The sequence below is a fragment of the Rhinatrema bivittatum genome, chromosome 1, assembly GCF_901001135.1.
Source record: "Rhinatrema bivittatum chromosome 1, aRhiBiv1.1, whole genome shotgun sequence".
Taxonomy (NCBI): Eukaryota; Metazoa; Chordata; class Amphibia; order Gymnophiona; family Rhinatrematidae; genus Rhinatrema; species Rhinatrema bivittatum.
This window is the reverse complement of record NC_042615.1, coordinates 809,002,516-809,019,415: the sequence shown is the minus strand read 5'-3', so window position 1 is coordinate 809,019,415 and position 16,900 is coordinate 809,002,516. Positions and strand designations below refer to the sequence as shown.

General features: G+C 44.8%; 1 protein-coding gene across 3 annotated transcripts in view; it reads right to left on the bottom strand.

The window, feature by feature from the left end:
• Positions 1-2,797: 2,797 nt before the first annotated feature.
• Positions 2,798-16,900, bottom strand: part of NUDT2 (nudix hydrolase 2) — a 31,130-nt gene continuing 17,027 nt past the window's right edge. For all 3 annotated transcript variants that reach the window (XM_029581263.1, XM_029581270.1, XM_029581278.1), the window contains exons 2-3: positions 15,892-16,068; positions 2,798-4,600 (exon numbers count right to left, since the gene is read on the bottom strand). In XM_029581263.1, coding sequence (XP_029437123.1) covers positions 4,287-4,600; positions 15,892-16,027 — 450 coding nt within the window. In that variant the 5' untranslated portion in view covers positions 16,028-16,068 and the 3' untranslated portion in view covers positions 2,798-4,286. The remainder of the gene's footprint in view (positions 4,601-15,891; positions 16,069-16,900) is intronic.

Below are 16,900 nucleotides of genomic sequence, written 5' to 3'. Positions count from 1 at the left end.
CAAGCTTCTTATGGTAGTATCTGCTGCTTCATGCAGTTATTCCCAAGCCTTATGATAAGGGTTGTAATATTTACAATCAAAACCAAGCAACTCGCAAACCCATAAATTACTGCTAGCAACATTTTTACTGAGTGAGAAGCCTTCTTGATAATTCAAGACAAGACTGCTTGACATTCTTTGCTTTGGGATGCAATAGCCTCGACACGCTTGAGAATAAGAAAATGATCTATGTTCTTGGCATATGGTAAGAACTGGAAGCTGAGACTTGGTGCAAGAAGAAAGGTATTGCTCCATTTGAGTCATAGGCAAATAATTCTAGACTTCCTGGCAGATGAAATTTAATGTGGACAAGTGCAAGGGGTTGCATATAGGGAAAAATAAGCCTTGCTGTAGTTACATGATGTTAGGTTCCATATTAGGAGCTACCACCCAGGAAAAAGATCTAGGCATCACAGTGGATAATACTTTAAAATCGTTGGCTCAGTGTGCTGCAGCAGTCAAACAAACAGAATATTAGGAATTATTAGGAAGGGAATGGTTAATAAAACGGAAAATGTCATAATGCCTCTGTATCACTCCAAGGTGAGACCGCACCTTGAATACTGTGTACAATTCTGGTCGCCGCATCTCAAAAAAGATATAGTTGCGATGGAGAAGGTACAGAGAAGGGCAACCAAAATGATAAAGGGGATGGAATAGCTTCCCTATGAGGAAAGGCTGAAGAGGTTAGGACTGTTCAGCTTGGAGAAGAGACGGCTGAGGGGGGATATGATAGAGGCCTTGAACGAGTAGATGTGAATTGGTTATTTACACTTTCAAATAATAGAAGGACTAGGGGGCATTCCATGAAGTTAGCAAGTAGCACATTTAAGACTAATCGGAGAAAATTCTCACACTCAACGCACAATAAAGCTCTGGAATTTTTTGCCAGATGATGTGGTTAATGCAGTTAGTGTAGCTGGGTTCAAAAAAGTTTTGGATAAGTTCTTGGAGGAGAAGTACATTAATGGCTATTAATCAAGTTTACTTAGGGAATAGCCACTGCTATTAATTGCATCAGTAGCATGGGATCTTCTTAGTGTTTGGGTAATTGCCAGGTTCTTGAGACCTGGTTTGGCCTCTGTTGGGCTTGATGAACCCTTGGTCTGACCCAGCATGGCAATTTTTTATGTTCTTAAGGTTTGGCATTGAATTCATTGAAAGAATTAGTGGAAGCATAACATGCTTTAGAGGCTAAGAGGAAGGGACATCTATAAGTGCCTATCCAAATGTTTTTTTCAAGGCAGTAAAATATGTGTATCCCCTGATTCAGCAGGTAGTGACAGCATGGGCCCTTACCCTGGGGTTGAGGCCTAAACAAAAGCACTTTTTGAGTCTCTAAGAGAAACACCGGTAAAGGGCTTGATGCTGAAGATGGTATTTTTGATGGCAATTTGCTCAACTAGAAGATTTCACTTCTCCAGGCTCTGTCACAGAGGGATCTTTATTTGATATTCTATCAGGACAGAGTCACAATCCACACAGCCCCAGCTTTTCTGTCTAACAGTGTCAAGAGTTCCACATCAACCAAGAAATCTCTTCCAGCATTCAGATCAGTGTGCTGAGACAAAGAAAAAAGTCTGCATCTACTAGATATCAGGAAAGCTCTGTTGTATTATCTTAACGATACAAATGATTTCAGAAAGTCATACAGTCTTATTTGGGGCCACAGAGAGCTAGGCACATCCGAGACAAGATGGATAAAGAGATTATAGCAGCCTATTGTGTGGAAGGCAGACAAGTGCCACCAAAATTGAAGGCCCCTTCGACAAAGTCCCAGGCTTCATCATGAGCAGAACACAAGCTAGTGCTAGTGGCTACATGGTTCTCTTTATATTCTATGTACAGCATTATAGGCTGAATTTGCAGACAAAAGAGGCAGGCTTTGGTAGAAAATTTTTAGGGACCATTGAGGCCTCATTCCACCAGGAGTAAGCTCTGCTTTGGCATGTTCTATTTGTCTAGAGTAGTCTGCACGACAGAGTGGAAGATGAAATTAAACTTGCATTTAAATTTCCTTTCCTTGAATCCTGACAGCCCAGTCCAGAACCCTCCCCCAGAGGAGATAAATAGGGAAAATCTGGTTTCTTTTCTTTTTCCACTCTCTCATATGCTGTGGAAAATAGGAAGAGAGAAATATTGAATTAAGAAATAGGGAAACCTTTCCCCCTTTCTCACCACTGAAGTTCTTAGCAGCAAATTAAAATAGAAAAAAAAAAAGATGTAATGTAAAGTTTAACCTCTCTTTACAGGGAAAGAAGCAAGGGGGATCCCAAAGAAGGAAGAACCTGTTCATGACCTGTATAAGTATATGAGTTTATTTTTTCTCTTATGATTTGCCTTTTTTTTTTTTTAAACTCTTGTAGTTTAAGGTAGTGAATAAAGGAGGAGAAAAGTACAGTAAGACAGGGAAAGTGAGTTAAGGCAATAGGCTGACAGTGCACTCTGCTATCCCAGAATACATAGGCTGTCAGAAAAAGAAGGAAGATACTCTCTGCCTCCCATCCAGTGGTGAGTGAATTCCCATTTATCTGGACTGGTCTGTCAGGACTCAAGGAAAGGAAGTTAACCAGTAAGTTTAAATTTCACCTTAACCAATACTCAGGGCCTGGGAAGTAATCTTCCCTTCCTCCCCGACAGGGAATTTATTTAGTGAATTTTCTATACCGTCATTTAGAGCAATTCCTTCACAACGGTTCACAACAGGCACAAAGTATAAAACAGTATAAAATAAATAAAAATGCGATCAAGTGCCAAACATCTCACTTAAAATTTATATTTTATATAATAACCACAATCAATAAAACATTAAAACATCAAATTCTAGACTTTCAGAGAGTAACAATATCAGGAGAGCATTTTAGCAGCTTAATCCTTATCCGAGATGTGTTCTTGGTAGTCCTGCGAGGGGACACTAGCCTAGGGGTTACACAAAAAATTTTTAGTAGCACACAAAACAGCAATGATTGTTGTGTAAGTCCGATATACTTCAATATACATAGGTTATATCCCTTTTGGTGTCTAGTTCAAAGCTTGTTGACCGTCTATCAACCTTTTTTGTAAGGGTGCAACACACTGAATTTTTGGTTTGATTTATTTTTCTCCCATCTTCTTTTGTTTTCTGTTTGTATATGCATAAAATCCAAGTAGTGGGTGCAAAATGCAAACAGCATATGCAAAATTTGTTTTGCATGCAGTATTTGAAAATTGGCATGCAAAATAAAATAAAAATAAATTTCATCAGTATATATTTTTTCCATTTTGTTTTCAAAATGCAAGAAATAGCTTATTTTCATGTGCTTTCAAAACAAATGCATATTCTTTCAAGAGGCGGGGAAATAAAGCAGAAAGAGGTTGTTTCTTTTGTATGCTTTTCTTTTGGTGTCATGACAATTCTGAAGTAGCCAACAGTTTCAAGAATGATTCATAGAACATAAACAAGATGTCCCCTCCATGACAGTCAGAGTGCGCTATTGTTGTCTTGGAAGAGACCAAAGCATCTCTGGCTGTGAGATCTGTCTCATGCTGTCACCTTGAACTGTCAAAAGGCCAGCAAGAAAGGCTCTGTGCCTACCCACCCAAGAACTTTAAAGTCTAGCTTCAAACTGACCTGAAAACACTCTGGGATTACTGAAATAATCCACTGATGCTCAGTTCGCAATCATTTTGATGCCTTGACATTAAAAATACAGAGCATGTTGGGAGACTAGGACCATTTGTGCCTGCCTACTGCGCTGCCATACATTTTCCGATCTATGGTCTTCTCCTTTCTCTCTCTTGCAACTAAAGTCACTTTTTCTCAGACTGTGCTTGAATTCTGTCACTATTTTTGGCTCTTAATGGAAATGTTTCATGCATTTACCACCTTTTTAATGAAAAAGAATTGTAACGTTACCATTCATCATTTTCCCCTGTTCCTTTTGAGAGCCCTTTTTTAGCTTCTCATTCTATGGAAAATGCATCCTTCTGGATCCATACTGGAGCCTGCTAGATTTCCATGTTTTACCTCGCTTTTCCCTTCTTACTTCAAGAATTCAGTTTTAATCAATGTAGAACCTGATCAAAAAACATGGCAGGAAAGAAATCAAAGAAACAAGGAAAATATAAAAAATTGCAAACCTTTTTGCAGTATTAATATTCCAGTGTCCTTATTGAGAAGTTTATTTTAAAAATGATGGCTAATTGTGTAGAATTGTTGGGGCTCTCTCTCTTTAAGGATCGCACCAATTTCTAAGCAAAAAATGAGTTCATGTTTTGATACAAAGAAACTGATGTGCCTCTTTCAGCACCTCCTGCAGGTCCTGATAGTCAGCAAGCTTACAGGCCTCCGGCAGCTGCAGCCAGGAAAAGGCCTGGTGCTCACTAGACAGCTTTATCTCGGTGGTGGCATCCTTCAATTCGGCCAGCCAGTAGATAACAGTTTTAGGTTTGTTCTTCACTGTGTAAACTATTTCCTTCCGGAACTCTTCAATGAGGTTGATTTGGCTGGCATTAAGTCCTGCCTCCTCTTCTGTCTCACGCAGGGCTGTCGTCAGGTCATCCTCTCCCGGATCAACATGTCCTACGACAGGCAAATAGGGTTCAGAATAGAGATCGTGTTAACTAGAGTCAAAGACTATTTCCTACAATGCAATAGTTCTGAAAGCCAGTCTTTTCCAATAAGAATGCCAGACCTCCAACCATCCCTCTCCACTAGTGAGCCAGCCTGCCTCTTTCACTTGGTGGCCTGGTGAGTGGCAATCATGGGTCAAGGCTTCTGCCCTTGGTCCTGGGCAGTAGCTCTCCTTGGCCCCAGGTGGCTGGCACCAAAGTTCAGTCCGCCAGAATTCTTTCCACCCATTGCTAAATATATTTAAATAATTTAGAGATTGTAAATTCTTTGAGATAGGGCATTTCCTAATACCTCTACAATTTAAGTTCATATCTCAATACTTTAATTTCTTATATACCTATTATGTCACCCTATATTTATCAAGGGCTTAAAACCTTTTCTTCATAATTTTGGGAGTGAACTGTAGTTTTTGAAAAAGGTAATCTGAGATCTCAGGGAGGTCAGTGAGCCATCCAAGACAGGAGAAATTACTACTTACCTGATAGTTTCCTTTCCTCTAGTAAGGGTAGGTCAATCCACACAAGTGGGTTACGCACCTCTACCAGCAGATGGAGATGGAGCAAAAGCTGACGTCATGGCCATATAGTCCCACTCCAACATCAGCCCACCAGTATTCTCTGGAAAATCCAAACTGTGGACAAAACTGAATATACATGAACATTATCAACAGCCAACCATTCATGTTTCTCGACCAACAGGAACATAGCTAGCAAACTAAAGGCTAGAGAAGCCACTTACCATCATACTCTGCATAGCTCATGCAATGAAAGGCTAGCCACAAATTTAAACATCAGTGGGTTGGGGATTGACCTGTCCTTACTAAAGGAAAGAATTTATCAGGTAAGTAGTGATTTCTTCTTCCTCAGCATTCGGGTAGATCAATCCCCACAAGTAGGTTATACTAAAGCTAATCTCGAAAAGGGCGGGAGGCTGCCAGCGGTCCAGTCAATACTGCCCATGCAAAGTTCTCCCTAGCCCTAACATCCAAGCAGTAGTGCTTGGAAAAGGTGTGCAAAAATGACCATGTTGCCGCTCTGCAAATTTCATCAGGCGACAAATTAAGTTCTGCCCACGATACCGCCTGAGCCCTCATGGATTGCGGTCTAATCTATTTTGGCAAGGCAATCTCAGCAGCCACATGGACTGCCATGTCTTCCTTAACCCAGTAGGCAATCGCTGCCCACATCACTGGTGCTGCCTGCTTTCCTCCACCATGGAGCACAAACAGGAGATCAGACTGCCGAACAAATTTAGTCATCTCCAAGTACCGCAGTATTTTATTTAAAAAAATGTTGTATACCGTCATTTGTATAAATACATCACAACAGTTAACAAAAAGGTAAAACATAAAACACAAGGTATACATCAAAAATTATAAATACAATAAAATTCTTACATTAAAAGGGGAACGGAGACAATTTTCTAGAAAGACAGCATATACATAAAAATAAGATTGTAGATCTTAATATCTTATTATTAGTCTTGTCTTAGATTGGCTGAATAGGCTTGTTCAAAAAGCCAGGTCTTCAAGGCTTTTTAAAAATTTTTTACATCGAACCAGGTTATATATATATATATATATATATATATATATATATATATATATATATATATATATATATATATATATATATATATATATATATATATATATATATATTACATCGAACAAATAAAATAAATATAATTAGATATATTAGATTGGCTGAATAGGCTTGTTTAAAAAGCCAGGTCTTCAAGGCTTTTTTTAAATTCGATTTCAAGTCTTAGTTCGGCTGGCAAGGTGTTCCAGAGAGTGGGTCCTGCAATACAGATAATTCTCTCATGCACTAAAGTAAGATGGGCAGTATTTACGGATGGAATCTGGAGTAATCCTTTATTAACAGATCTTAAAGTTCTGTGAGGTGTATGTAATTGAGTGGTAAAATTCAGCCAGTCATTTTTTTGGCTGTAAATTGCTTTATTTATTATTTTATTTATTTGAAGTTTTTTCTATACCGACATTCATGTATAGACATATCACATCGGTTTACATCAAACCAGGTTATATATATATATATATTACATCGAACAGTAGATACATTGAACAAATAATAAAATATAAATATAGATTACTTTAAGAAGCAAACAGCAAGTTTTGTAAAAAAATTCTGTGCGCGATTGGGAGCCAATGCAAATTTATTAAAATGGGCGTAATATGGTCGCGTTTTCTGCAGTTTGTCAGAACTCTGGCCGTGGAGTTCTGAAGTACCTGTAACGGGCGTAAAGTGATTTGTGGGAGACCCAGTAGTAAGGAATTGCAATAATCCAAAGAGGAGAAAATTAATGCCTGTAATACAGAGCGAAAGTCATTCATCTCAAGTAGTGGTTTTAGTCTTCTAAGCACCAGCAATTTATAGTAGCCTTCTCACAGTTTCCCTACATTTCTGACTGACTCTGCAAGAGTAAACTTAATATCACCTGGCAAGTAAGTGTGCTATTAACAGTATGGTTTGGTTTTCTATTCAATAAGAGTTCAGTTTTTTCCATGTTAAGTGCCAGCTTCATATGACAAAGCAATTGCTTAATAGCAGTCAAGTAAATGGTAATTAATTTGAAAGTTTGATCTACAGTATCTGAAACTGGAACCAGTATCTGAATGTCTTCAGTGTAAATGTAGAAATTCAGACTGAGACCGGCTAAGAGATTTCAGATTGGGAGAAGATAGATATTAAATAAGGTTGCCGACAAGGCAGAACCTTGGGGCACCCCAGTCCAAGGAACCCAAAAGATGGTACTCAGATTCATCTCTGTCCCTGTCCAAGGCGGGCAGAGAAATAGGCTGATTGAAATGAAACTCCGACACCACTTTGGGTAAAAAAAAAAAAAGACAGCATGGTCTGAGTCAAACCGGTGTCATATTTATTTATTTATTTAAAGGCTTTTATATACCGGAGTTCATGCACTAGTGCATACCACTTCGGTTTACACGGAACAAGGAACAGAAAATTACATCAAACAGATTGAACAATTAAACAAATATACAATTACATCCAACAATTGGGTATAAATAACATGGCTAACTTAGTAGGAACTTAGAGTTAGAGGTGAAGGAGAGAAATAGTACCAAGTGGTAATAGAACAATGTTAATAGCTAAATAATAAATATAAATAGTAAATACAAGTTCTTATAATAAATACAGGTGTTTACAGATTACAGTCTTCAAGAAAAGTTTACGTCTACAGAATAGGGTTAAGTAAATAAGAACTGGCGGTTATTTCTATAGGAGTGAAGACTTCAAAAACTAAGGTTACATCTGGATTAAGAGGTATTGGTGTAGCATGTTCAAATATTTAATGATTTGGAATTGTGAGACCAAGGATAAAATTAGGAGTTGTTTGATATGATTATAAAAGCGAGAATGATTCAAGTTCTGGGATGTGGTTCTGAGCTAGACCTTTAAGTGTAGGCTTTTGTAAAGAGCCAGGTCTTGAGTTTCTTTTTGAATGTTCGAGTACACGTTTCGAGGCGAATGTCCTTGGGGAGGGCATTCCAATGAAGGGGGCTGGCAGTCGAGAATGCACGTTTCTTGAGTGAGGACTTGGCTGAAGGTACGTGTAAGGTGCCTAAGTATCTGTTTCTGATTGGTCGTGAAGACTCGTGTAGGCGAAGTGGAAGGCTTAGATCTAGCGACGTTTGTGAATGGATGTTCTTGTGTGTTATAGTTAGCACTTTGAAAATGATTCTGGATCTGATGGGGAGCCAGTGTAAGTGTTTTAGTATGGGTGTTATGTGTTCACTTCTGCTGGTGTTAGTAAGAATCCTTGCGGCGGAGTTCTGCAACATTTGTAGAGGTTTTGTGGTTATGGTTGGAAGGTCTATAAGCAGAGAGTTGCAGTAATCGATTTTGGAAAATAGTATTGTTTGGAGGACTGTTCTGAAGTCCTGAAAATGCAGGAGAGGTTTCAGCTTTTTCAGAATATGTAGTTTATAATAGCATTCTTTCGTTGTGTTCTTGACAAATTCTTTGAGGTTCAGCCTTTTGTCTAAGGTGACCCCAAGGTCTCTTACTTGAGTGGAATTGATCATTGGTGGTGAGGTTAGGTTGTTGGTAGGCTGAAGGTTCTCATCTGGAGTGATAAGCAAAAGTTCTGTTTTTGACGTATTAAGTACTAGGTTAAGGCTAGATAGGAGTGAGTTTATGGACTGTAGACAATTGTTCCAGAAGTTGATGGTGCTGGAGATGGAGTCAGTGATTGGCAGCAGAATCTGAACATCGTCTGCGTATATGAAGTGTGTGACCTTAAGACTTGAGAGTAGATGACATAGGGGGAGAAGATAGATGTTAAAGAGGGTGGGGGAGAGAGAGGATCCTTGGGGAACTCCGAAAGAGGATTTGACCGGGAGGGAATCCTTGTTGCTGATTCTGACCTTGAAAGTCCTATTGTGTAGGAAGGATCTGAACCATTCCAGGGCTGATCCTGAGATGCCTATGTCTGAGAGCCGGTCGATCAGGATAGAGTGTTTTACGGTATCAAACGCAGCTGATAGGTCGAGGAGAATCAGGAGGGTATGGGGTCTTTTTCTCCAGACCTACGAGGACTCTGTCAGTTAGAGAGGTTAGGAGGGATTCCGTACTAAGGGATTTGCGGAATCCGAATTGGGCTGTTGTGAGTATTTTATGCTCTTCTAGGTATTCAGATAACTGTTTGTTGACTATCCTCTCCATAAGTTTGGCTACAAATGGAAGGTTAGCTATGGGGCGAAAATTAGCTGGGTCTGTAGGGTCCAAGTTGGGTTTTTTGAGGAGAGGTTTGAGGGTGGCTAGTTTCAGGATGTCTGGTACTAGTCCTTGGGTTAGCGAGCTATTAATTATCTCTGCTAAGGGCTTCGCTATGATGTTCGGAATGGTGAGTAGGAGTTTAGAAGGGATGGAATCTGTCGGGTGAGTGGAGGGTTTCATCTTTTTGAGAGTCATTTCTATTTCAAGTGAGGAGATAGGTTCGAATGAATCTAGGTTTATGTTCTGGTTGCGTGAAGGAGTGATGATAGAAGGAGATACTGTGTTACTGGTTGCCAGAGGGGCCATTAGCTTGAGAATTTTGTTTTCAAAAAATTGAGCAAGTTCTGTGCATCTTGATTGTGCTTGATCATCTGGGATAGTTGGTGAGGTGGGTTTTGTGAGCTCTGAGACATATGTGAACAACGCTTTGGGATCAAAGGAAAAATTGTGAATTTTGTGGGCATAAAAATCTCTCTTTGTGCGAAGGATGTTGTTTCTGTAGTTGTGCATGAGGGTTTTGTACTCATTCAGGGGTAGATTTTCAGACGAGCGCGAACAGCCTACTTTTGTTTGCGCTCCAGGCGCAAACAAAAGTACGCTGGATTTTAGTAGATACGCGCGTAGTCGCGCGTATCGGCTAAAATCCTGGATCGGCGCGCGCAAGGCTATCGATTTCGTATAGCCTGCGCGCGCCGAGCCGCGCAGCCTACCCCCGTTCCCTCCTAGGCCGCTCCGAAATCGGAGCGGCCTAGAAGGGAACTTTCCTTTGCCCTCCCCTCACCTTCCCCTCCCTTCCCCTACCTAACCCACCCGCCCGGCCCTGTCTAAACCCCCATCCTACCTTTGTCGGGGGATTTACGCCTCCCGGAGGGAGGCGTAAATCCCCGCGCGCCAGCGGGCCTCCTGCGCGCCGGGCCGCGACCTGGGGGCGGGTACGGAGGGCGTGGCCACGCCCCCGGGCCGTAGCCACGCCCCGTACCCGCCCCCAAAACGCTGCCGACACGCCCCCGCAACGCCGCGCGCTCCGGCCCCGCCCCGCCTCCCGACACGCCCACTCCGAAAACCCCGGGACTTACGCGAGTCCCGGGGTTCTGCGCGCGCCGGTGAGCCTATGTAAAATAGGCTCACCGGCGCGCAGGGCCCTGCTCGCGTAAATCCGCCCAGTTTTGGGCGGATTTACGCGAGCAGGGCTCTGAAAATCCGCCCCTCAGTGTAGTGTTGGAAGGATTCCTCCGCCATGCGTGTTCTTTTTTTCTCAATTCTAATTTGATGGTTTTTAGTTCCTGCGTGAACCATGGTTTTTTGGTTTTGCAGGCTGGGTTGATCTCTTTGGTTTTTTGGGGGCAAAGTTTTTCTGCCACCTTGTTCGTAATGTTGTGCCATGACGAGGTGGCTGTTTCTGCGTCTGAAAGGTCAAGATTGGCGAGTTCCGAAGATAGGAGAGAGGTGAGGTCCTCTCTAGAGCATGAGTTCCTGTAGTGAATTGTGGTTTTGGTGTTTGGAGATATGGGGTTGTCCTTGATACAGAGATTAGTTGTTATCATCAGGTGATCTGACCATGGGATAGGGGAGCATTGTGGTGGGGAAGATTGTGAAAGGCCTGAGTTGATGAATATAAGGTCCAGAGTGTGCCCTGCTTTGTGTGTGGGACCTTTAACAATTTGAGAGAAGCCCATAGCCTTAAAAGAAGATAGTAGCATATCGCAATAAGCGGATAAAGGGATCACGTCTGTGTGAATGTTAAAGTCTCCTAGGATGACAGCTGGGGTGTCATTTTTTAGGTGTTTGGCGATGAGTTCAATGAGTGGTGATGGATCTGAATCCAGGAGACCGGGAGGGGCATATATTAAACAAATTTGGAGCTGTTTAGAGCTGAAGAGGGCAAATTCCAGTCGAGAGGAGTGAATAGTGGTCTGTAGGGTTAGTCTGAGCTCCTTCTTTGCAGCTAAGCAAAGTCCTCCCCCTCTTTTTTTGGGTCTGGGTATGGAGTAGATGTCGTAGCTGTGAATGGGTAGTTGATTAATTAGAGGTAGGTCTGTGGGTTTCAACCATGTTTCGGTCATAGCACATATATCCGGTTGTGTGTCCTGGAGATAGTCATTGATTATGTGAGTTTTTTTTGAGATTGATTGAGCGTTAAAGAGTGTTAGAGAGAATAAGGATAGTCCGAGGAATTGGGTGAGAGGGGTTGTCATTATTGGTATCAGGCGTTTGTGTTGGAAGACTGAATGGTTGGCTGGTTTTATCCGGTTGTTGTAGAGGTTTTTGATGATTGGGATAGGGAAAATGAGCATGGCTGAGGTCCCAGAAGATTGAGGCTGTACAGGCGGGTGTGTGCACAGTGGTTGAGATGAGGGCACTTGGAATGCTGTTTGGACGCAATGCTGGGGTTGAGTGCTGGAGTTGAGTGCTGGATTTGAATGCTGGATTAGGGTGTTGGAATTGAATGCAGTTGAGTGCAGGAGCTGAATGCTGGAGTTGACTGCTGGAGCTGAGTGCAGGAGCTGAATGCTGGAGCTGAGTGCAGGAGCTGAGTGCAGGAGTTGACTGCTGGAGCTGAGTGCAGGAGCTGAATGCTGGAGTTGACTGCAGGAGCTGAGTGCTGGAGTTGACTGCTGGAGTTGACTGCTGGAGCTGAGTGCAGGAGTTGACTGCTGGAGCTGAGTGCAGGAGTTGAATGCTGGAGCTGCGTGCAGGAGTTGAATGCTGGAGCTGCGTGCAGGAGTTGACTGCTGGAGCTGAGTGCAGGAGTTGACTGCTGGAGCTGAATGCTGGAGCTGAATGCAGGAGTTGAATGCTGGAGCTGAATGCTGGAGCTGAGTGCAGGAGCTGAATGCTGGAGCTGAGTGCTGGAGTTGACTGCTGGAGTTGACTGCTGGAGTTGACTGCTGGAGCTGAGTGCAGGCGTAGAATGCTGAATAGGAAAATAATTGTTGGGATGAGTGTTGAGAGGATGTGAACTGTTTCCGCTGGAGGTCCTCAGATATGCTTGGGGATGAAGAGATGTGAGGAGTGGTGAGGCGAGTTGTATGTGGTGATGTGAGTCCTGGGTCCACAAAGGGGCTCACTAAGGGGCAAGCCCCTTAGATCGCGCCCCTTCGGGCGCGCGACGCCCGGCGCGCGACGCCGTCCGTGCGCTCTAAAATTTAAAGGGCTTTTCTCTATCCTCTGATAGGCCGGGTGCCTTACGGTGGGTGTGTTGTCGCCAATTGCGAGGTCACGATTGGGTGTGGCACCGAGGGGATCGCGCTGAAGATGGACGCCGAGCAGCGAGTCCGGAATTTAAAGCCCCCACTTACCGCTGACGTCGAGGTAAGGCTGGGCCAATCGTCTGCCGTCTGTGAGGGGCGGAGCGGAGGGATCGTCCGCGTGGCCGGCGTTTGTTTTAAAGGCCTTGCCCCGACGGGCTTCAGCGCCGGATGCGCAGGCCTAGCAGCTTTCGCGATCGGGTGCGGCACCGAGGGGATCGCGCTGAAGATGGACGCCGAGCAGCGAGTCCGGAATTTAAAGCCCCCGCTTACCGCTGACGTCGAGGTAAGGCTGGGCCAATCGTCTGCCGTCTGTGAGGGGCGGAGCGGAGGGATCGTCCGCGTGGCCGGCGTTGGAGCCCCGGAGTGCAGGGCGTTTGTTTTAAAGGCCTTGCCCCGACGGGCTTCAGCGCCGGATGCGCAGGCCTAGCAGCTTTCGCGATCGGGTGCGGCACCGAGGGGATCGCGCTGGAGAAAAAGCTCATGGCAGGAAAGAGCCTGCAGCTCATAGAGCTAATGTGCTGAACAGATTGTTACCAGAAAAACTGTCTTCAAAGTAATCAGCCGTAAGGAACGAGTATGCAGTGGTTGAAAAGTCGGACCTGCTAAAAAACTCTAGGACTAAGTTAAGGTCCTATAGAGGCACCGGAAGCCACAACAGTGGGGGGAGAAATAGGATACGTCTGGATGGGAAGACAAAGATGCTCCATTAACTCTCCCCCATAAGCCAGGGCTGCAACTTGAACCTTCAAGGTGTTAAGGGACAAACTCTTAAGCAAGCAGTCCTATAAAAATTCCAAAATTAAAGGAATATCCACCTTAAGTGGTTGAGTACCTCACTCAGAACACCAGGCCTCAATGGCCCCTCCAAACTCTAGAGAAGTAGAAAGTTTCTGGGCCCGAAGAGTGGAAATTGAAGCAGGATTTTTTGCCTGCTGTAACATAAGAACATAAGAAAATGCCATACTGGGTCAGACCAAGGGTCCATCAAGCCCAGCATCCTGTTTCCAACAGTGGCCAATCCAGGCCATAAGAACCTGGCAAGTACCCAAAACAAATCAAGCCCTTTCAATTTGCAAATTGTAAGACAGAATCAACCCCAATCCTTGTGGAAAATGGATCCCTGACATAACAGATCTGTCCAAAGTGGTAGCCTGAGGGAACCGCCTACCAGATGTATCATGGCCTTTGAGCCCAATTCAGAGCCACTAAAAGGACAATGTTGGTTTGACTTGTCTTCTGGCTGCCACGGCGGATGACACTCCTCTAGCTGTGGTGCGCACCAGATCAGAAGCGGCGTCTGCGAGGAATGATACTGCTAGTTCCAGGGCCTCCCCAGGAGTGTTGTTCCTGGTCTGTGATAAGCAGGCGCGTGTCACCACGGCACAGCAGGCCGCGATCTGAAAAGACATAGTGGAGACGTCAAAGGACTGTTTGAGGATAGATTCCAGACATCTGTCTTGAGCATCTTTGAGTGCTGCTCCTCCCTCCACCGGGATAGTAGTGCGCTTCGAGACAGCGTAGATTATAGCATCCACTTTTGGACATGCCAGGAGATCTTTGGCGGCTGGGTCCAGAGGGTACATGGCTGCCAGAGCCCGCCCCCCCTTTGAACCTAGTTTCCGGGGCATCCCATTCCAGGTCAATTAGTTGCTGGATGGCTTATAATAGTGGGAAATGACGGGAGGTCTGACGGAGTCCCTCTAGTACGGGGTTCGTCTTAGGTTCCCCCGAGGCACTTGTGCCCGGGATAGCAAGCTCTTTTAAGCTGTGAGTGACCAGGTCTGGAAGCTCATCCTTGGTGAAGAAATGTCTCATGGTTTGGTGGGGCTCTGTCCCCGGAGGGAGTTCCCCTTCCTCCAGGGGTTCTGAATCCTCAGAGTTGTCCGTGTCCCCGAAGGTGGGGCTTCTGGGCGGTGGGATCACTTCCCTGGGCATAGAGGGTCCTGGGATGTTGAGGTCCTCTAGTGGAGCCTGTGGCTGTATTATAGGAGGCACCGGTTGCATGTGGACGAAGGTATGCAGACCTTTGAAGAATTCCACCCAGGAGATAGATGCTGGGTCTAGACTAAGGGGTGCCGTGTCCTTGGGGAGCCCCGCTGTGCAATGCTAGGTCCGGCGTACTGCTCGAGAGGCTGAAACCCGGTACCAGCTGGGGAGGGCCATGAGTTGGATCCCCTAGAGCCTCGTCGCACTGTATACACAGGGCCGTGGCCTCCTCATGCTGTGCAGCTCCAATGTGGCTTGCTGGACAAAGGCCCTGAGCCTTGAGTTTCTTTTCCGGTGGTGCCATGGCTTGTGCACGTATGTTTGGTGCGCGCTCAGGGAGATGTGTGCGCTGTTGTGTGCACAGATCGAAGTTATGCGCCCGGCACAGTGTGTGGCTATGCACGTCGCTTGTGCGCGCGTCGCTTGTGCGCGCAACGTTGTGCGCACAAGGTATTTGTGCGCACGGCTCGGAACGGCGGACAGGGCGACAAACAGATCAAAATGGTGACAGCGACCACGCAGACAATATGGCGACCACCTCAGAGGGTCTCCACATGGGAGGATCCTCGGATCTGACCAGGTCTAGCCCTGCTAGGGCAGATCAACCCGGTGGCACTGGTGTCGGCTGGCGACCCGTGCGACTCCTTGAGCTTCAGAGACCGGGGACTTTTAAATAGATTTCTACCTTACCTTGTCTCAACGCTTCCCGGTCTTGTTCCAGGCAGTCTCCGGCTGCGGGGGATAGGGAAAATACTTTCACCGTTGTGCTCGAAGTTGCACCTGCTGCCTCTCAGCCTAGGTCCCCGCCGAGGGTCGGCCGCCGGGCCGAGGCTTACCTCAGAGGGATCGAGGAAATCACCTTGGGAATTCTCAACTGGGGGAGGGACCCAATGGGTGTCACCGCAGGAGAGCGGGGCTCGTCTGTAAAGGTAAGATTTCTTCTTATTTTGGTTTTCTTTGGTAAACTTACTCTAACACTGTGCGAGTCCCTAACTGCTATGGAGACGGAAAATACGGAAGAGCTGCACTTCCTGCAGGGGTATATGCACTAGGGCTGACGTCAGATTGAAATCTGATCCATCTCCAACTGCTATCAGGAGTATACTATACCCATTGGTCCTGAGTCCATCTGCTACACGCTAGGAAAATTGAATTATTGTCTATTTCTCTCTCTTTTTTTTTTTTTTTTTTTTTAATAGAGTATTTATTAGCTTTGTTATGATAAAAGAGAACATATCACCTTTAGGAGGGGTCCAGTGATGAATTCCATAAGATGTCTGCAGCAGAAGGAATTCGATGTTGTCAGCTGCTTTCAGAGTAGGAGCTTCTGGCTTTAGTCTCCGGAAGATGATCAAACCGCATGCTCTTAGCGCCATTGTCTAGTTTCTCATTTAACCATGAAGGAAGGGTACGAATGCTGGAGGTACATAATCAGAAAAATAGATGATCATTAACTTGGAATCATGAAGTCTCCTGATAGATCAGAAGAGGTTTCCTATCTGTGCCTGATCTGTGACTTCTAACTCCTAGTGTTCCAACTTTCTTTTTGTAGAACTGAGTTTGGTCCCTGACATTTAAGCACCGAGAAAAGCAAGTTTGCTTACCATAAACTGTGTTTTTCGTAGATAGCAGATGAATTAGCCATGCTGTCTGGGTACAGCCTCCATGCCACTAGGAGGCAGAGCTCTCCAAGATCACCAAAAGTCTTTTGGTGAGGTGTTCTTTCCTGTATATCCCCCTGCCTTCTCGAGGCTCTTCAGTCCGTGTCAAAGCAAGACTATATGCAATGCCGGAACTCTCTGGGGAGGTGGGTGGGTCAGCATGGTTAATTCATCTGCCATCTACGGAAAACACCGTTTAGAGTAAGCAAACTTGCTTTTTTCCATAGATAAGCAGCTGAATTAGCCATGCTGTCTGGGAGACCCCAGGTTAAGTATTGAGCGTGTTAGTCTATGTGAGTGCTTGTACGTAAGGTATCGCTCAATACAACACAAGAGGCGGACAGTTCTTATAAGTTAGTTGAATTAGATGAAGTGTTTTTGTCTAGGATTATCCGCCCCATTTGTGCTTCATCTTCCGCCTGTTTGTCTAAGCAGTAGTGGGATGCGAAGGTGTGCAGCAATGACCATGTGGCTGCTTTGCAGATATTTAAGATAGGCACATCGTGGAGATGAGCGACGGAAGCAGCCATCGCACGTACTTGGACTTTGGGTGTGGAAGATAGGGATTCTGAACGTTTTTGATAGCAG